This window comes from Chinchilla lanigera, unplaced genomic scaffold, assembly GCF_000276665.1.
Source record: "Chinchilla lanigera isolate Chin_1 unplaced genomic scaffold, ChiLan1.0 scaffold00002, whole genome shotgun sequence".
In the NCBI taxonomy this organism is placed as follows: Eukaryota; Metazoa; Chordata; class Mammalia; order Rodentia; family Chinchillidae; genus Chinchilla; species Chinchilla lanigera.
In genome coordinates, this window is record NW_004955403.1 from 32,613,454 (window position 1) to 32,634,971 (window position 21,518).

General features: G+C 36.1%; 1 protein-coding gene across 1 annotated transcript in view; it reads left to right on the plus strand.

Annotated features, from left to right (window-relative positions):
• Hpgd (hydroxyprostaglandin dehydrogenase 15-(NAD)) overlaps positions 1 to 1,407 on the plus strand; it is a 45,020-nt gene extending 43,613 nt beyond the window's left edge. The window contains exon 7 of the mRNA XM_005373533.2: positions 175 to 1,407. Within this exon, the coding sequence (XP_005373590.1) occupies positions 175 to 310 (136 nt within the window). The 3' untranslated portion in view covers positions 311 to 1,407. The remainder of the gene's footprint in view (positions 1 to 174) is intronic.
• The last annotated feature ends 20,111 nt before the right edge of the window (positions 1,408 to 21,518 follow it).

The window sequence follows — 21,518 nt, forward strand, 5'->3', positions numbered from 1 at the left end:
TGTAGGACTGTATGTATCATATAATTTAGGTTCTGGTTGGATGAAAATTGAAGGTTAAAAATAGCTCAGTGACAAATATTTTCCTATTACATGTAGATTCTTCAGAAAATTATTAGAAGTGATAATATGCCTCATTATTTATTTTCAAAATTCCAATGTTTCTTTCATTTATAGTCCATCGGTGATTGCCAGTGGATTAATAACACTCATTGAAGATGATGATTTGAATGGTGCTATCATGAAGATCACAACTTCTAAAGGAATTCATTTTCAAGACTATGATACAGCTCCGTCTTATGCCAAAGATTAATGAACACCTAAGATACCAGCAATAACTGCATTAAAACAAATGCAAATGACATATTCAAATCATATTTTAAATATATCTTTTTAAATGAAATGTTACAGCCTAAAGCTTTCCTTCATATAGCTGTTATTAATTTTTTCTAAATGATTGAATAAACTATCAAAAGTACAATGCAAACAAAGCAATATTATTATAATATGTATGATATAATTAATGATTAAGACAAAAGACATTTAAGGAAAATTCACCTTTTGGAAAGTGTATTTAAATCTGTGGTTCATGAATATTAATGTCTTTCAGAAAATAATTTTAAAGGATATACTTGAATTATTATTTAAATCAAAACAGATGTAGAAAAAGAACTTTGTTTCTTTCTTTGCCCTTCAAAAGAGGGAAGCTACTGAACATTGGCAGGTGTTTAGAAATAATAATGTTTTATATCATCCTTAAGCTGGACTCCATAAAGAGGTGATATAATTTGGGATTAGTAGTTAAGGAGCGAATTACAGTGTGACTATATCCCAAGTGAAAAGTCTGAGGCATGGAAAATGACAGAAAGTAACTGACTGAGATTGTTGATTCCAAGTTCAGCCTCCAATCACAGAAGAACATTTTTTCTCTTTGTTTGTTTATTTTAAGAACTTTATCTCTAAAAGTCTCAGGAATGAAGCTTTTAACAGTTATAGAAAAAAGATTGTTTGTCCTAACATTTTATATGTAATATATGTTCATTAAGAAAAAATGCAAATGTAATAATTTTTCTCTGGTTGACAATATTTTTGGTTTTAGTGCATACTAGTTATGCAGAATATGCGCTTCATTTTGTCCTATTTGTACATGCGTGTTACATATTTGATTATTTCCACCCCCATTACTCCTGTCCCCCTTCTCTCCTCCCTCCCCCGTTTCCTCCTCTCTAATAATCTCCTTTCTACTTTTCTCTCATCTCTATTTTTGTTAGATATGAGAGAAAAATGTGCGATATTGACTTTTTGAGTCTGATTTATTTTGCTTAACTTTGTTTTTTAAAGATCTTTTTCTATGTTGATTTGTACTGATTTCAAAAGTACCTATATTTCAATAAAACTCCTTTACTCTAATCTCTATAAGTTACTTAGTCTTTTGTGTGTAGCTTCTGAGGAGATGAAACTGATTTTTCCACAGCCACGACTGAAGGTGCTTTCTTATATATACTGAGGTTCATAATAACACGGAAGTGTAATAGCTGTGATGTTTTGTTCTTTTCACTATTAGGTATCTTAAGATAAGATCCATTAAATGCACCTCTTTGGGGTAATATTCTTCACTAGATTTCCAAATCAATAATTTCCTTAAAGAAATATTGTGGGAAGCAACCCATTCTGCTTGTTAAAGCCAGACTCCTAGGTTAGAGTGAAATCTATCCATGTGAGATTGATAGGAATTTCCAAGAGATCTTAGAATATTACAGCTCCCTCTGTTTTAATTCTGCTATAGAGAACTGCTGCCTTCACTTTTAGGAAGTGATTTGACTATGAATAACTAGTTCAGAGTTTTAGGTAATGTATTTGACATACACTAAGTGTCCATAAACATCTTATGAATATAAATTATAATTGGGCACAATACTTTTGCACTTTCTAGCAGTGACCAATCAATGAATGATATAGGTAAATTCAGACCGCTGTGGCCAGCACAGGAGGGAGAATTAACACTACACTTTGGCCTTCCCTGGCAGCATTCTGTTGTTGCCTAGTAGTGTCGGAGCACTGCACAGAGTCATGCAGAAATCACTAAAAATTATGTGATTATGTTAGAAGTTTACAGTTCTGAAGGGCTGCATTATGAGCTGTCCAGGCTTGTAGGCGGCCGATGGACCATGGGTTAGGTACACCTCACAGTACACTGGGATTAAGCTATTTTATCCCATAAACTAGGCATACTGAATGCACTTTTAACCTGCAGTATTTCCAGCTGAGTATGAGTTTATCAGACATAACCTCATAGAAGGTGCAGGGGCACCTCTAGTTGCATAAGCGATTGCACTGCCTATCAGAACACCTCACACACCTCTTAATCACCCTTCATTCATTTCTCTTTGCAAATAAGACGTGATCATTCCTCCCTGGCCCTGATCTAACCTGTTTTCACTGCTCTCCTTTCTGATTTCATTAGTCTCATACCATCTCAAAACCTTGGGTATGCCCAACCTCTCCCCCATTGGGACTTTTCTGCTGACTCTTTCCTCTGCCTGGGTGGCTCTCTTTCCATGTACTGTCAGTATGAGCTTGGCTCTAACAACTTCCTCAGTTTGGCCCCTATTTTCACCACTTGAAATCAACCACTTAGCTATTCTAGATGGTCACACCAACATTATTTTGCTTTTACCTTTAGAGAATTGATTCTCTTAGGGTTCTCTTTCATTTTGTTTTCTTTAGTTTTCTCTTTCATTTTGACTGTAGTTTTTCTACTGAACTAGAACATAACAGAAGCTCTTCAAGCTTCATTTCTGCTCTCCAGCTAGTCCTAGCATATAAAACAGTATCTGGGACCTGGCGTATAGTAAATAAATATTTGTTGAATGAATGAATGAATGAATGAAGTTTCTGTTAGATAGCTAAATTATTCTACATTGTCTTATTTACAAGAAATGTAAATATTCAAAACCTCAGAAGTTGATATGTCCCTTCTTTGTATCAATCAGGGAATTTCTGAGAAGTTATATTTGAATCTCAGAACCACATCACAAGAGGCCCTTGGCAATCTAGAGCTTGGATTTTATCTTAAGTACAAAGGGAAAAACACAAAATTCCAAATGTTCAGAACTGACATAAGAAAGAATGGATGTAGGTGTCTGCTATGTACATAACCATGAACATATAGAAGTGAGAGGGATGCCACATAAGGGAAGTGAGAGGGATGCCACATAAGAATTAGGATGTCCCACGTTGAAATCCATTCATCCTAGATATAGAAAATTCATTGAGCATTGAGATGACTGAGGATGTCAGCCACCTACTAGGCTCTTGTTTACAGCATTTCTGTGTAATCAAACAGAGCTGTGACTTTGAAAGCTCTTTTGACATTGCTTCTTCACTGTTTAGTTTATATGAAGTACACACCACTCATGGTAATATTTTCCTTAATCCTAAGGTACTATTCTGGTTTTTTCATTAGTTTACTCTCCTCCTTTTTAGATATCTGTTGTCTCCAACCCATTTAATATCTGAAGGATGTTGGTAGGTATGTGTGCAGAACTGCGTGCAGCGTGCTGTTACTTCTTTTGGCTCATGGTTTGGCCACCTAGATGCTTACCTTCAGCCTCTAGCAAGGACTTCTTAAAATGAGTCACAACGGTCACCATAATGCTGGATAATCCAATGTTTATTTTATTCAGATTCTGTGGCAAAGGGTTTATGAAATTTTGGCAGATTAATGCTCCATTCTTTGTATCTATACAGGTATGGGTAGATTTTTTTTGTGACATCTTCAATTTCATTGACTGATATTGGTTTATTTAGAATTTTTATTCTTTAGAATCTTCTTGATTCAGCTTTGTTAATTCAGTGAAATAGGACTCTGTCCATTTCTTCTGAATTTGCATGTTATTAGAGTACAGATTCTCAAAGTAGGTGTATGTGATCTAGATTTCTGTGGCATCCCTTGTGATTACACCTTTTAATTCCTGATTGCATGAATTTGGGTCTTTTCATAACTTTTTTGATAAGGTTGGTTAAGGGTTTGTCAATTTTCTTCACTCTTTCAAGGAACCAACTCTTTGATTCATTGATTCTTTGTAATTTTACTTACATATGTTAACGTATTTTGATTTTTCTTGTTCCAGTCTGTTAACTGTAAATACTTCTGTTGGTATAAGTTACCTATCAGATGCCTCTCACCCCATCATTCCCCAAATCAAAATGTCTGTCTTTTATTCCCAGATACACAAAGCTTAGACCTCCCACCAGACATGCCAGGAGTGTCACAATCACACCATAATGTACCATCCTGGCCTTATCTGGACAACTTCTTATCAAATTACAAACTTCTCCAAAGCTCCTTGAATTTGTTTAACCCACCCCCCTTGTCTGTACGATTTCTCCATATTGAAGGGGATATAAGCGCTTGCAGGGAGGTGATTGAGATGGAATTCCTTCAAGAGAAAATTAAAATCAGAGGATGTGTGTGGCTGGGAGCTTGTGGAATTTCTAATGAAAAGATACTAGAATGAGAATTGGATAAATCTCAGCGAAATACATTTTTCCTATTAAGCCTAGTAAAAGGCATAAGGAATAGAATTCTGAATTTAATTTTCTGCATACAGATGTTTGCAATCACTGTTGATTCAGATTCAATTGAACAATGGATAAGTCTTTCATATTATAATCATAACATTTAAGACAGGGCCTATTCATGGATCCCAGTGCCACATGGACACACAGTAATGCTCATTACTGAACCATACGGTAATGAGGGTTCATCAGTCAGTTGTAATCCAAATCTGCCTCTTCTGTTCCAGCGCTTTGTCCTCTGACACTTCTTTTTTCTCGTGCTCTGCCGCATCATAAGTTCGGCCTCAAGGTTACTGGGCTGCTCCTGTACTGCAACATCATTTCATACGAAGTACAACAGGGCAGTTATTGATCTCTGCCTCCATTCACTGTATTTATCTTACTATCCGTTGCAATGAGTACATAATGTTGAACTCCAAACAAGCTCCATTCTTCTCATTGCTGTAAATGATTAAAACAAAAATTTTAAATGCAAACAAAATAACACTATTTGGGAAGAGATTTGTGTACACACATGCCAGAAAACACAACTTGATCAGTAGAAGCGATGGTTTCTGATGAAACTTCTTCCTTCCTTTTAAAGATTGTTCATATGTCAGGAGGTTTCTAAGGCAAGTGATGGTTTATCCTCTTCCATGTACACTGTTTTGGCTCCTGGGGTATTTTATAATACAGGGAAGAAGTTGAGTCACCCCCATAGGAAATGTCACTCATCAGCTTCCCCGAATGGATCTCTAGTGCTGTTTTCTCCCTCTACCCATAAACAAATGAAAAGGAGAAAAATTAACCCTTCTTTAAACTGTCTTTTGTTTAACTGATTTAACTTTTTGTTTAACTTCAATCATGTCAGCTTATCTGTAACAATTTTTATTCAACATTTTAACATGAGTATAAAAAACCAAAGAGTGAAATATTGTTCTGTTTTTCTTTATCTCACTGAAATAGAGGGAAAACTTAATTTTAGTACTGTGCTAATGTCTAAAACAATACTTTCTCAAATATAAGAGAAATTTATGAAAAAGTTATATAATTTCTTGGGGAAAATCTTGATGAGTGAATTTTTAAATTTAATTTGGAATATTGGGAACTCCAAGAATATCAATAGATCTAGGTTTCACTCTCTCTATATTTATTAAATAGACACTAAGCCCGAAGCTTCATGCCAGGCAGCAATGCACCGTGGATGAATAAGCCATGTGTCTGGCTTCAGGAAATCCCGGACTGTATTTGGGAGACAAACATGCAGGGAAAAAAAAAGCATATTCCATGTTATAAAGATTGCAGTTGATTTATGTATGAGGTAAAGGAGCAAATAATAATGTCAACTTTGCCTAAATGGATAAGAAAAGTAAAAGGCTTCATAAATATCTTACTTTTCTCTCATCCAGACAAAGCACCCACACTTACAGTTTAGAGATGAAAGGTTTATCAGGGTCATAGTCTGCAGAGGTTTCAGTCCATACTCAGCTGACTCCAGGTCAGGTTGGCTTTGCAGAGAACAGTTCGTGGCAGCAGAAGACAGAAAAATCAACAACTGCCCTTAACAGTGACTTTCTGTTGCTGTTATGCTCTATCTAAGCTGCTGGGGTTAGGGCAGTGCCAAACCAATCAGTGAATTAATCACACATCCTTAATCCCAGCATCATACACTCTAAATTTAGCCAGCTGTAAAAAAGCCCTATCACTGCAGAAAGCTTTGGGGAAATATGTAGACACAAACCATAACAATATAAAAGGGGCTACTGGTAATCCCAGTGCTCTAGGAGGCTGAGGCAGAAGGATTTCAAATTTGAGTCTGGCCTGGGCAACATAGCAATTTAGCAAGACCTTATCTTAAAATTAAGAAAAAAGAAAATTTTAAAGGCTGGGGATATAGTTCTTTGTGAAAGTCCTGAGTTCAATCCCCAACCCCACAAAAGTGTGAGGGGAGACTTGAGTAGATTATTAAGACTTTAGGAGGAAAGAGTGTCAGGCAGGCATCTATAGCATACTGAGTTCATCAAGCTATGGTTAATTTTTCATGAGTTTAGCACAGAACTTGACATTGAAAGTGAGTACACTATGCACTTTGTCTTGGCGAAGAGAAACCTTTCGTGGATACTAAGCAAGAAGCAATATAACCAGGTTGGTTTTGGAGTGCCTTAAAAATGGAATAGATAAAAATCAGCCTGAAAGCCTGGAGAACTAAATGGGAGAATATCACAAAATTCTATAAGGAGATTATAGAGGAAAACACAGGCAAGGTGCAATTAGGAGATCAAGTCAGAATAGCCCACTGGGACCAAGCAGTGCTGGAACAATGCAAGGTGTTCTGGATGCCATGTATAAGTGTTTCATAGCACCATCTATCATATTTATTGAAAGCTTACTCCTCCAAACAGAGTATTAAGCAGTCACTTAAAGTCTTGACAATCCTGTAAAACAGGTGCTGTTATAATCCCAGTATAAAAGATAAACGTTCCCATTCTTTGGTTGACACCATTGAAATGACACCATAATACCATTCATGTTGCACTAAGTTCACTTTGCAACACATTTGGATGAATATTTTTTTCTTTCATCGTATCCACAAGGCCAGACTCAAATATTAAATCTGCTTTCCTTTAGTCAATTTGGAAATTGATTAATCTGAAAAAGAAAGTAAAACAAGGTCAGATCAGTCATAAACTATAGGTCTCATGTCTCCCCAGCTGGAGAAATCTCTTGGGAATCATAGAGCTATTATGAATAGGGAGGAGGGTGTCTTGAGTTTGTCTTTGTGCATTTCATAAATTACTATTTTTTAAATTTCTTGGTACATTTTAAGCATACATAATGATTACATTCACTGTAGGGAATCTGAAACTGTACACCATATAACTTGATTCTTTTTTCCCCACTCCCCTACCTTTCCTTCAACCTTTCTTCCCCTCCCTATTTACAAAAGCTTTGTTTCCATTTTTCTTCTCTTCTCATCCTTTTTTCATTTCCTTCCTTTCCCCCTCCCCCTCCCTAGTTCTCCTCCCCATTTAGATGTTTTCTTCTTATTTTACAGTATCTATTATACATTTTGGTCTTTATTTATGGTTTCAGTTTTTTACACAGAGAAACCATGAAGTATTTACACATGTGTATACTATTTATTTCCACTTAAGAGTATGGTCTCAAGGTGTATCAATTTACCTAGAAATGTCTTCAGCTTATCCTTTATGGAAGAGTAGTACTCCATTGTATACAAAAAAATCTTTTTTATCCAGTCATCAGCTGGTGAGCATTTGGGCTATTTCTGAAATTTTGCTATTGCAAACTGTGCTGCTATAAACACGGGTGTGCATATATCACTGTGGTATGATGCTTTTAATTCTTTCAGGAAGATACCAAGTGGAATAGTTAGGTTAAGTAGAGCCTCTAGTTTTACTTTCTGAGGAATCTCCACATTGATTTCTGCAGTGGTGGCACCAGTCTATATTCCCACTAACAGTGGACAAGTGTTCCTTTTCCCCTACAACCCCAGCAGCATTTGTTATGGTTTGTTTCTTGGTGACAGCCATTCTTCTTTATAGGTTAGATGTGTTGTTTAATTTGTACTTCTCAAATGACCAATGATGTTGAACATTTTTTTTCATGTATTTATTTCCTGTTTGTACTTCTTCTGAGAAGTGTTCGTTAATTGCAGATGCCTATTTTTGGATTGGGTCTTTAAATTTGGGGATTGTTGCACTAGGGAGAGACAATTTGATGTTTATACGTGTGGGTCTGATTTGTTTCACTTATAAGCATGGTATCCAGTTGCATCTATTTACTTCTATAAGCCTCGTTTGTCTTTTTTTATAGCTGAGTATTACTACATTTTATAAAAATACATCTTTTTTATTCATTTCTCCATTTATGGGTATTTCAGTTGTTGAGTAAATAAAACCCAGAAGGTACAATAGATGTTGTGAAAGGGAAAGAAATTTCCCAAAGAGAAGGAACAACTGGGATGAGAGAAAGGAGGAAAAGACAGAAAGAAAAGAAAAAAAAGAAAGCAAGAAAGAAAGAAAGAAAGAAAGAAAGAAAGAAAGAAAGAAAGAAAGAAAGAAAGAAAAAAGATGTACATACAAGGATAGATGGGATAATTGTACTGCTGATGTCTATAGGTTTATTGAAAGGAAAATTTAATGCTTAAATTTTTGACCAATTTTGCATGCTTATAGCTGGTAATCTGAACAACTAATTTGAAGACAACAATATGCAATAAAACAGCCATTGTTGAATTCCTACCATCTTGATTAGTGAAGATCTGTATCATTTTTAATGTTTTTTAATTACTTTTTATTCTCTTTAATTGTTTGATCTATCTTGCATTCTTACATCTGGTAACTTGAGCAACTTCATTGAAGATAATAACATGTAATATAACAACCATTGTTAATTCCTGTATCATTTTTATTGTTTTTGTGTCTTTGTTATTGTTATTTTTTTCTCTTTAAAATAAAATGAATAAATTTGGGGGTTCTGATTATTTTGAATTCTTTATATATTCTAGATAGTAGTCCTTTGTCTGAGGACCAGCTAGAAAAATTTTTTCTCATACTGTAGATTATCTCCTCACTCTGTTGGTGGTTTCTTTTGATGTGCAAAAGCTTTTTAATAAAGTGAGATCCCACTTGTTGATTCTGTGTAATATTTCTCTTGCAGTTTGGATTTTATTGCCTATAGGAGTATCTTTAAGAGTCTCCCTATTACATCTTCAGGCAGATTTAGTATTTCTGCTTATTGTTTATTTTTTGTTTTTGTGATGTTGGGGATCAAACACAGGACATTATGCCTGCAAGGCATGAACTCTCGCACTGACCCACATACCCAACCTTAGTGTATTTGTTTGTTTTGTTTTTTTTTTTTTTTTTTTTGGTTTTTTTTTGGTTTTTCTCTGGTACCGGGAACCGAACTCACGACCTTGCACTTGCCAGGCAGGCGCTTTGCCGCTGAGCTAAATCCCCAGCCCCTGTATTTGTTTTAATATTTAGATATTTGATCCATTTTTAATTAAGTGCATGCTGAAAGTAAAGCCAGCTTTTCAGGCACCATTTACTAAAGAGACTATCTTTATTCCAGTGAAAGCATTTGGCTCCTTTGTCAAAGAAAAGGTTGCTGGATATGTTTGGAGTTGTTTCTACATTTTCTAATATGTGCTATTGAGCCTGAGGTCTGCTTTTTGCAAGTACCATGCCATTTTTGTCACAGTAACTTTGTAGTATAATTTTAATCGAGAGATTATGATGACTTGGTGCATGCATTTGTTGCCCAGGATTCCCTTTGCTATTCTAGGTCTCTTCTGTTTCCAAATAAATTTTGGATTGTTTTCTTTAACTGTGAGATATTCTGTTGGAATTTTGATTAGAATTCAATTAAATCTGTATAATAATTTTGGGGGTATGGCCATTTTCACTATATTTGTCCTTCCTTCCCAGAAGCAATGGATAGCTCTCATTTTCTGATACCCTCTTCAATCTCCTTTTTCAGAGTACTGTAGCTTTCAACATAGAGGTCTTTAACTTTCTTGAGCAGAATTATTTCTAAGTATTTCATTTTTTGATGCTATCATGAAAGGTGTTGTTTCCCCAATTTCTCTCTCTGTGAGTTTGTTACTGGTGTACAGGAAAACTTGATTTTTGAGTGTTGACTTTATATCCAGCTATGCTACTGAACTTTGTTTTTAAATCTAGGAATCTTTGATGATTCTTGGGGTCTTCTATGTAGAGTATCATGTCATCTACAAATAATAATAATTCAAATTCTTCATTTCATATACTCATTCATTTTACTTCTTTTTCTGTTTCTAATTGCTCTAGCTAATGTTTCCAGAACTATATTAAATAAGAGTGGTGACAATGGACATCCTTGTCCTTTTCCTGAGTTTAGAGTGAAAGATTTCAGTTTTTGTCAATTTAATATGGCTTTTAACAGATTGAGATAAAGACTATCTATTCCAATTTTCTGTAGAGTTTTTATCATGAATGAGTATTGGACTTTGTCAAATGCTTTCTCTGTATATGTTGAGATGATCATATGATTTTGTCCTTTGCACTACATTTATTAATTTGTGTGTGTTGCACCATCCCTGCATCCCTCAGATGAATTCTACTTGGTCATGATGTATAATCTACTTAATGATTTGCTGGATTCTGTTTGTCAGTATATCACTGAGGATTTTTGCATCTATGTTCATTAGGGAGATTGGTTTGTTGGATCTGCTTTTGTTATCAGGGCAATGCTTGTTTCCAGGAATGACTTTCAGAGTATTGGTTTCCTTTTAATTTCATTAAAAAGTTGGAGAAGTGGCAGTATTAGATCTTGTCTAAGTTTCTTATAGTATTCAGTAGTGAATCCATTAAAACCTGGGCTTTTCTTTGTTGGTAGGTTTTTAATTACATATTCAATTTCATTGACTGAGAGTGGGTTATTTAGAATTTTTTATACCTTTTGGATTCAGCTTTGTTAATTCCTGCATATCTAGAAATCTGTCCATTTCTTCTGAACTTTCCATGTTATTAGAGTACAGTTTCTTGAAGTAGGTATAGTTAATCTTCTGGATTTCTGCAACATCTGTTGTGATTTCACCTTTTCATTTCTAATTGCATGAATTTGAGTATTTTCTTACCTTTTTTGATGAGGTTGGCTAAGAATTAGTTGAATGAATTTAACTTTCAAAGAACCAACTTTGATTCATTGATTCTTTGTATTATTTGCTTAGTCTCTATTGCGTTGATTTCTGCTCTGATCTTAACGATCTCCTCCCTCTTACAAGTTTTGTACTTGATTTGCTCTTCTTGTCTTAGAAGTTTGAGAATCAACATTAGGTTGTTCATTTGGGCTCACTCTGTTTCCTGATATGGGTATTCACCACTATAAACTTCCAGCACAGGACTGCTTTTATTTTGTCCCAAAAGTTCTAGTATATTGTATTGGCATCATCACTTATTTGTAAAAGCTGTCTAATTTCTTCTTTAGTTACATCTGTGACCCACTGATTATTCAGGAGGGTGTTACTTAATTTTCATTTGTTTACTAAATCCTTGTGGTTTCTTTTGCCCATGATTCTCAATTTCATTGTACTATGGTCTAATAATATGTATGGCCTAATAATTTCAATTCCTTTCCACTTACTTAAACATGTTCTATGTGGTCTATTTTGGATAATGTCCCATGTGCCTCTGAGAAGAAATTTTATTCTGTTGTTGTGTGGTGGAACACTCTGTAGATATCTATTATGTGCATTTGTTCAAAAGTTTGGTTCACTTTTAATATTTCATTGTCAATTTTTTGTCAGGTTGATCTGTCTGTTTGTGACAGTGAGGTATTGTGAGGTACCCCATTACATCTGTACTGGTGACTCTATGATTTTTCATGTCTGTTAATATCTGTTTTATACAGTTAGGTGTACTGGTATAATCCTTTTGGATTATTCCCTGTAGAACGATGCAATGATCTTCTTTGTCTCTCTTCACCAGTCTCAGCTTGAAATCCACTTTGTCTGCAAATAGAATAGTGAGCCCTGCTTTTTCAGGTTCCTGTAACATGGAGTGCTGTTTTCCACCCTTTGACTTCAAGTCTATGAATGTTTTTAAATTAAATGTATTTCTTTATGCAGCATATTGTTGGATCTTGCTTCTTGATCCTTTGTGCCAGTCTGTTTCTTTAATTGGAGAATTGAGACCATCAACACTGATGGTTATAACTGATATGTATTGACTTATCCTTGTCATATTGTTTTCCTGTTGTTGGCCCCCCTTCTTCACATGCTATTTAATTGTTTAGCTTGCCTGATGGATTCATTCTGTAGGGGTTCATGGATTTGTAATTCTCATTATCTATTTCTAGAATGTCCTTCAGTACCTTTTGTAGTACTGGTTTTCTGTTCATGAATTTTCTCAAGTGCTGTTTGTCATGGATGTAGCTTATTTCTCCATCAATTTTGAAAGATAGTTTTGCTGGGTACATTAATCTGTGTTGCCGGTTATTTTCTGTTAAGGCTTGAAATAGTGCATTCCAAGATTTCGTTGACTTCTGGGTTTGTGTTAAGAGGTCTGACTTAGTTCTGATGGCTTTTCCCTTATATATGACTTATTCATTTTCTCTAAGAGCTTTTAATATTTTATTTTTGTGGGTAATTTCTGGAATATTGGCTATTACACTCCCTGGTGTAATTTTTTATCATAGCTGATTAAAGTTCAATATGCCTCACTTATCTGTGTGTTAACCTCTTTCTCCCTGTCATGGAAGTATTCTGCCATGATGTCTTTGAACAAATCTTTTACACCATTTGTGCTATCTCCTGCTTTTTTACTAACTCAGCTCAATCTTTTGTTATTCTTCTTTGCATTGTCTAGCAGCCACTGTATTGATTTGTGTCTTGCTATTTTTAAGAAATCTTTCTTTTCCTGATCACGGACTGCAACCCTGTCTTCTATATCTGTGATTCCGTTCTTACACTGGGTCATCCTGCTGCTTTTACTTTCAGTAGAATTTTTAACCTCTTAGATATTTGTTTGAATCTGTTATATGGATTCCATTTCTTTTCTACGTTGGTAATTCATGATTTTCCTAGGCTCTTCTGTTTTTTATCTGTATCGGCTTTAGAGTCACTAAGCATGCCTTTCTTTATGGTCACCACCTCTGTCATTATCTGTAAAGTTATTTCTGATATGAGTTTTTTCCAGAGCCTTTTTCATTTGCTTTCTTGTTACCACCTCAGTGAATCCAGATGGATGGCTTTTGGGTTGTTCCACCTCATTGCCCCCTGGGTTTGCCTTTGGTGAGCTGAAAGTCTGGAGTTGCATCTTGTTTAAGTGCCTTCTCATTTTGTATTTTTTAACTTAAGTCCTGCTTGTAAATCACCTATGGTGAGTAGATTTATTGCTAGTATTTAGAAATTTAGGAAATGACTACTTCTCAGTGGTGTCTTAAAGGTGTCTTTTGGGTTTTGAGTCTATTGCAAGAGCCTGCCTCTTCCATTTTTGGGGAAGGTTTCTGCCTATGTGGCCCAGCCACTGTTTCTTGTCACTGGGCTTTAGTACTTTTTAATGACCCTTAGGCAATCTCAGTCTTGATATACCAGGAAGTATAACTGGTTAAAACAATTATGTTTCCCTAGCCACAGCCTAGAAAATGATAAACTGAGGTAACTATTAATTTGCCACACTCAACCATATGAAATTAGACTTGTGGCTATATAACAAAATCTACAAAATTGTATGCAGTAAATAAGCCTTCAATAGGGCAATTTTACCCTCAAGGGAGAATTTTTAGAAGGGGTTGGGTGAAAAATACATAGAAGAAAGGAAAGAGATTAGAAGTGAGGCTGGAGGACAAAGGCAGATCTTATAAACTTTGGGAGACTGGTGTAGAACACAGAGGGGGAAGAGAGAAGGAAGAAATAACAACAAGAACAAAAAAAGGTAAAAGACATGTTTGCACTCATAAAAACAAGAACAAAGAATGAGGAAAAACAAGAAAACATAAACAAAGAGAGAAAGAAAATATTGAAGGTAAAGAAAAACATTTTTAAGAAAAGAAAAGAAGAAAGAAATGTTCACTTCAAGGTTTGTCTCTGCTGCTAAATGGTGTGAGCAGAGTCCAGATCTGTGCTGATCAATCCCAGCAAGCCAGCAGCAGCTCCAAGGTAGGGTGGAGAATAAGCCCAGCAAGGCTGAACCCCTATTTTCACTTAAGTTCAGGCTGGCCTCTGGCTGCAAGGCTGGAACCAGACCTGCCCACCGTACAGCAGTCTTTTCCTTGCAGCCGTTTTCCCTACCGTCCTGCTTGGGAACCACTAGGTGGAGCCTGTAGTCACTTGGGGTCCTGGGCTCCGTTGGCCCCTCACCAAGATGGCTCCCAGCTAAGTGCCCTCTCTTGTGGGAAGTCTAACCAACTACTCACCAGTTCTGCTGTTTGCTGTGCTTCTCCAAGGGGCCTTCTGGGGTTGCCAGTCTCTGTGGTCACCAGCAGTCACAGAGGGACTATAGTTTCCAACCTCCCCTCCCCCAGCAGTGAGTCCAGGCTCAGGGAGAAAGCACAGTCTGCCTCCTTCTTCCTTGAAGTTTGTGTCTTTGCTCTCCCCACGGGCTTCAGTTTTTACTTCAGATCCTTCTTGGCTCCTGGGAACTCATTTCCTTCCTTCCTGTTTTCCTCACATCACTATATTCCAGTGTTTGGCCATCAGTTCTCAGAGACCCTCTTTATCTGCTGCTTATCACTCTTCCATTTTCCTCATGTCTCTGCACAAATTACCATTCTGCCAAAGAATTTCAAGGAAAATCCCAGATGAGTTAAGGTTCTTGATTTCAAGTGAAAGAAATACAATTACAATTTAAGCAAAATGACTACTTTATTGTGAGGACACCAAATGTCAGAGAACAAAACAGGAATGTAGCTACTAACAGTAACAGCCGGAACTCAGAGCTCCCAACGTGTCATCACTGCTCCTTTCTCATGCTCTATTTGAATCTTCTCTTCCTTCTCCCCTTCAGCTGGCTCTTAGTAAGTGAGATTTTATTTTCTCTGAGGGCATACACACATATTTATAACATATACATATATACATTATACATAATATATTATATACACGCACATTTTGCATAGCAAAGACAAATCCTAGCTACTGGGATTTCTTAAATTAGTGTTAAATTTATTAAACTAGAATGTTCCAATATTTAGCTTTCTTATGCCCTTAATTTTATTTTATATGCATTATATAATTCAAAAATGAATAAAAATATGATGATTGCTTTTAGTTTGGTCTTACTGAAACTCACTGAGCAGTCAAGCTTCTTACAACTTGGTTCATTTAATTAACTAAAACATTTTTAACAGCAGTTATAAGGTAAATGCATGTCATTTCATTTTAATTGTGTGACCTGATAAGAAAAATTCTTCAAGGAATTTAAACCACTTTAATAAGCCAAATAAATTGAATTATAATCATAACAAATCTGAGCCAGGCAAGGGGACACACACCTGTAATTATAACATTCTGGTAGGCTGAAGCAGGAGGATCACAAGTTATAGCCCAGCCTGAGTAATTTAGCAATTTAGCAAAACCCTCTCTCAAAATAAAGTAAATAAAATAAAAATATGGGCTGGGAAAGTAGCAAAGTGCAAAGGCCCTGAGTTCAATCCCCAGGACCAGAGGAAATAAAGTATCTCAAAAGGTAAATCTTTCAAGCATCCCAAAACCTTCTCCAACCTTAAAAGAATTATTTTATTTCTCTCAGAAAAATTAGTATGAATAAATTTTTCAATTACAATTTTAAATTGGAATTAAAAGTCACAACTATCACAATCCTAAATGTGATAGGCATCAGCTAAGGTAACCCAAAATGATCCTCATCTCCTGGTAGTCACACTGCTGTGTAATCCCCTATCCATGAGCATTTGTTCTATTTAATGACCTTCCTGCAATAAATATAATGTATGAAAAGTGTGTCATGTGACATCAAGATTAGGTTACCAAAACATTAGCTCTGTCTTTGGTGACCTCATGCCTTCTCTTGATTGCTTGCTCTAATGGAGTGAGTTACCGTGTGAGGATTATAAGGCAAGGGATTGAGTCTGGCCTTCAGGAATCAGCTGAGGATCTCATGCAGTCATTCCAACAACACACGTGAAACCACACAACGTGGGTAGCTGATTCTGAGTCCATAGCCCAAGTGTGCTTGGACAGTGGACTAGGTCACTGAGACACTACTTAAATATAGATTGTGAGAGATAAGGTTTATTAAATATCACAGGAAAGGATAAAGTTAAGTGAAACTTTCTTGCAAAAAAGGATAGAGTCCAGTGATGATGATAAATGGACAGGGAAATCACCAGACAAAATTTGAACCATCCATCTGGACTGTAATACTCCATAGGCCCCTGTTGCATACTCAATTATTATAGGAATGGGGTTTTGTAGAGTAAACTACAGAGCGGTGACTTTACTACCTCGCTTCGTTCCACTGTATGAGCCATGCAATCCAAGGAACAGCTGATTCAGCTATGAGCAGGAAGGTAGTTGCTATAGGTAACACTTGTCCCTCCAGTTACCAGATGCCCTCAGATGATACTTACACAGACCTCCTGGTCCCTATCCACTTAAAATGTCTCTTTGTCTTGGCAAAAGCCTTGAGAATGAAGACAAAATGAGCATTTCAGGGACTTGAAGCTAAATTCCATAGTTTTGCTCAGGGACAATTCATAGATCTGTCTTTAATTGCACCTTCTGAAGAAACTGTAGCCCAGCCAATGGCTTGCAGCCAATATTAAAGGAGAGGAATTCTATTTCTAAACTGTTCAAAGGATCCTTTTTTTGGGCAAGGAAACTGCCTCTATAACCATCACCAGTTACGGGAAGGAAGGATTACAGGGAAGGTCCCATCACATTCAGGAGAATGAGGGGGAAACGGTGCTAGGCAGAAGATACCACAGATTCCCACAACATTGCCTTTACAACTCATAGAATTAGATTTATATTACTTTAATTTTAATCAATGAACAAAAGCCTTTTGTATTCTTCTGAGCTGCTAACCTTGCCAGGTCTCAGTCTTGTTCTTATATCCAGACATTCTCCACCACAGTGACTCATCCATATCTGCCCTCAAAGATCAGCAAGTAGAGCTCCCTACTTAATTCTGCCTCTTCAAGCTTTAATATCTCATGGTTGCTCTTATATGTGAAACTGAAAACACAAATAAAAAGCAAAATAAAAGATAGACAATAGGAGGGAGGGAGATAGATCTTTCCCAAATGAGAAGGGAGTCAAGAGACAGTGGGAAAAGGACAGGAGGACAGGGCAAGGGCATGCAGAAAGGAATTAAGATGGACATTCCCCACAAGGAATGCAAACACTGTGTACTGCAAACATGTAGTAATCAAAAGTGACAAGAATAACTGAAATAAAACTCAAACTTTCTAATATATAGGCGGAAAAAGACCCACAACTAGGACCAGAAGACTAAGAGCCAGTCATTTAATTTCCTGTGACACAATGATTTAATTTGTATATTACTACCTGGAAATATTTGTATCCTTAAATCTGTATTAAAGGTTCTAAAAACAAACTTGTTAGGACAAGGTCTAAAAACAAATACAATATGGAGTGATTGTACAAATAAGAATTTTGGATACCAGAGGAAGGTTAAGAGATATTTTTAGATATAGAGACTCTGGCAGCTTTAGAGTTGGGGGTTGGAGCATGCTTGTTGAATTCCCATGTAGTACTACCAAGCAAGGAAATAGCTATTAGATGCTTTCTGCTGCCTAAAGTTTTTTACTTGAATATAATCATTTGAAGTGAAGAGTCTTCTAACTGTCCTTCATTTATTATAAAGAGACCACAGTAATGACAGACATATAAGAATATCAGATTAAAAGTATTAACTGCTGTTAGACATATCAATAAAATGTAAGAGATAAATTGATGTGTAGCTAATAACTAAATATGTTATTTCTTTAGAAGTCTATATTTTTGGGGGGCTGGGGATTTAGCTCAGTGGCACAGCACCTGCCTGGCAAGTGTGAGGTCATGAGTTCAATAGCCGGTACTGGAAAAAAACAACAACAAAAAGAAGCCTATATTTTTTCAGATGTATGCTCCTAAATGCCCGGTCTTCAGGTCAGGGTGAGCTTTATAAAAGCTTATACAAAATTATGTGGGATACAAAACTTTGGCTAGGTATCCTCTTGCTCTTATTTCCCTTAAATTAATTGTATGAGGCATCTGAGAACTTCTTCATCTGGTTGGAATCTAAAAGTGAAATTTAATTATATAATACTCGGAATCTTTTACACGCCTAAGCATGCACAGCCAATTCTAAGAAATAAGTAACGAATCAGTTGCTATATTGTAGAAAAGAACTTTCTATGCCAAACTAGATATTAGTCACATATAATTTTTTCTGTTTGGCAACCCTAAACTCCATACAGACTTTTCAGAGACTGAACAAATAAACTCTGCCTAATTGCACTCACAATTTTCCTTTGGAAATATCACTTTCCCCTTGTACTTTTTCCCACGAATTTTGGGAACATTGACTCTCCCCCGCAACTCCAAGTTATATTATTTTACCCTACTTAAAACAAAGACAGTTCAGTAAAGACTTTTGCCCAAATCCAGATAAATAGGGATTTGGTTTCTTCTTAGACATAGGGATTGGATCACTCAGAGTAATCTCAAGACTTTTGTGATTGTAGTACACTCTTTCTCCTTGAATATGAGCAGCATGCTGCTATGGTTGGCTGCTATTGGCAACTATTTTGACTCCCATGTAGTACTACCAAGCAAGGAAATAGCTATTAGATAGTGAATATTATGAAAAGTGTCCTGAAGATAAAGCCAGAATATATAGCAGGGCACATCCAAGAGAATCACAGAAAATGGAGAGACTGCCATAATCAAAACATCCCTGAAACTTTTAGATACGTGAGGCAAGAAATCTGCCTTATTTGTTATGTTACCATGAATTAGAGGTCTAATACTTGCAACCTGAAGGATCCCCATTAAACTGTCTGCAAAGGTGGATCCACACAGGGAATGAAAATTAGAATATCGTGAAGATTCAATCAATCATCACAATTTTTTTTTATTATAGCTTTTCTAGATCAATGAATATTAAATGGAAGCCTGTGTACATACGGTCAGCTAATATTTGACGAGGGTTCCAAGACTATGCAAAAGGAAAATTATAGTCACCTCATAAATGTTGAGAAAAAAATGGATATTTCCTTTGAAAGGAGTGAAATTAGACCCTTGTCTTGCATTATGCACAAAAACTAATTAGAAATGGTTTAAGGCCTTAAATGTAAATGCTGAGATAATACAGTGCAAAGAAGTACACACAGGGAAAAGTTCTTTGACATGGGTCTTGGCAGCAACCAGGTTTGGATAATATATCAAAAGCACAGGCAACAAAAGCAAAAGTAAACAAAAGAGACTGCATCAAACTGAAAGCTGCTGTGCAGCACAGGAAACAAAATGCAAAGGCGGCCTATGGATTGAGAGAACAAGTTTGCAAACTGCAGATCTGATAGAGGGTTAAGACACAAAATATTAACTAAAGGAACTCATGCAAAACATTGACGTAAGGAGCTCACACAACTCAAGAGCAAAAAACAAATAACTGGTTTGGAATATGGACAGAGAAGCCAAACAGACATTTCTTAAAAGAAGATCTACAAATGGCCAACGATATAATAAAAGATGTTCAACATTATTAATATGCAGGGGAATGCAAATCAAAAGCACAATGAAATATCATCTCACACCTGTTAAGATGGCTCCCATTCAAAAGACAAGCGATAACAAGTATCAGTAAGCACGTGGAAAAAGACCCTTTGTATGCAGTTGGTACAGTCCTTATGAAAAACAGTATGGAAGTTCCTCAGAAAATGAAAAGTAGAGCTAACAACTGCTCCAGCAATCTCACTTCCGGGTATATATCCAAATGAAATAAAATTAGTCTCCCAAAGAGATACCTGACCCCTGATGTACATACTGAAGCATTATTCACAATAGCCAAGATATGAAAGTGTCAACTTACGTGTAAAGAAAATGTCGTACACACACATGCACATACAAGCACACCAGCTCAGCAGAGTGTTACTCTGTCATAAAAGAGAAGGAAATCCTGCCATTTGCTGCAACCTGGCTAAAACTGGAGGACATTACAGTAAGTGAAATAATCTAGACACACACACATGCCAAGTTCTGAAAATGCTTCACATTCAAATGTGAAATCTGGAGGAAAAAAAGAAAAATTCATAGAAATAGAGAAAAGACACCGGTTACCTGGAACCAGGTTGTGGCAAAAATGGGCAAATGTTGGACAAAGGTATAAACTTTCGATTATAAAATATTAGTATCTAACTTAAAGAGGTGACTTTAGTAATTACACTGTATTGTTCACTTCAAATTTCACAAGAGAACAGATCAAATGTCTCATCAGACACAAACACAAGTTATAACTGTGGGTGGCAATGGATGTGCTCATTAATTTGATTGTGGCAATTATTACACACTACATGCATATGAAATCATCACATTACATACCTGAAACATATACAATCTTTTTGTCAATTATTATAAATTTAGAAAAATAAAGTGGAAAAAAACTTTTTATCAAAACCCAGCATTCTTTTGATATTGCATGTATATGTGTATGGATTATAACAGTAGTGGTGAGGGCAGTAGTAATCAATTCTACTGCTTTTTATAAATGTTTGATGTCAGCATTGAAAATATTATGAAGCACAGGCCTCACCACTTTGAAGTTATCAATATGTAATACAACAACCATTGTTAACTCCCTGTCACCTTGTCTGTGATTCCGTGTTGCTTGTGCTGTTCTTGTGCTACTTTGTAAATGGTTGTCTGTTTCTTAATATGTTTTAGCTCTTCTACTTCTCAAATAAAAAAAAAGAAAAAAGAAAATATTGTGATTAGAAAAGCATGCTCTGAAAGGAGAATGAACTGTTTGGAGCCTGGTCTAAAATTTTCTCTGTGCTAACTAGCTGCTGTATTGCACAAAATACCTAAACTTCATCATTCTTTCAAAATGAAGCCTGGGAAGACATTCATGTTCAAAATTGTTATCTTAGATGGACAAGATATAAGCTATTATTTGTTATTAAACAACAGAGCAAAAACAAGTTTGGCAAATTAGCTCCAGCAGAATATGGAATACAGACTGTATTAGACAGAGGAAGGGCATGAAATAACATGTTCTGGTCATGCTAACCTACAGATGAAACTGATCCCAGTGGAGACAAGGTCATAAAAACAGGGAGAACTGAGAAAAGAGTAGTAGAACGACAAAAATTAACGCCAACCAAGTTCACTTAATATAATCGCCTGCAAAGCTAGTCTGGTGCAGAGAACCTCAATGAATTATATTCCGGTGACTGGCCACGTATTTATGTGAGTATAAACCCTGACTCCAACA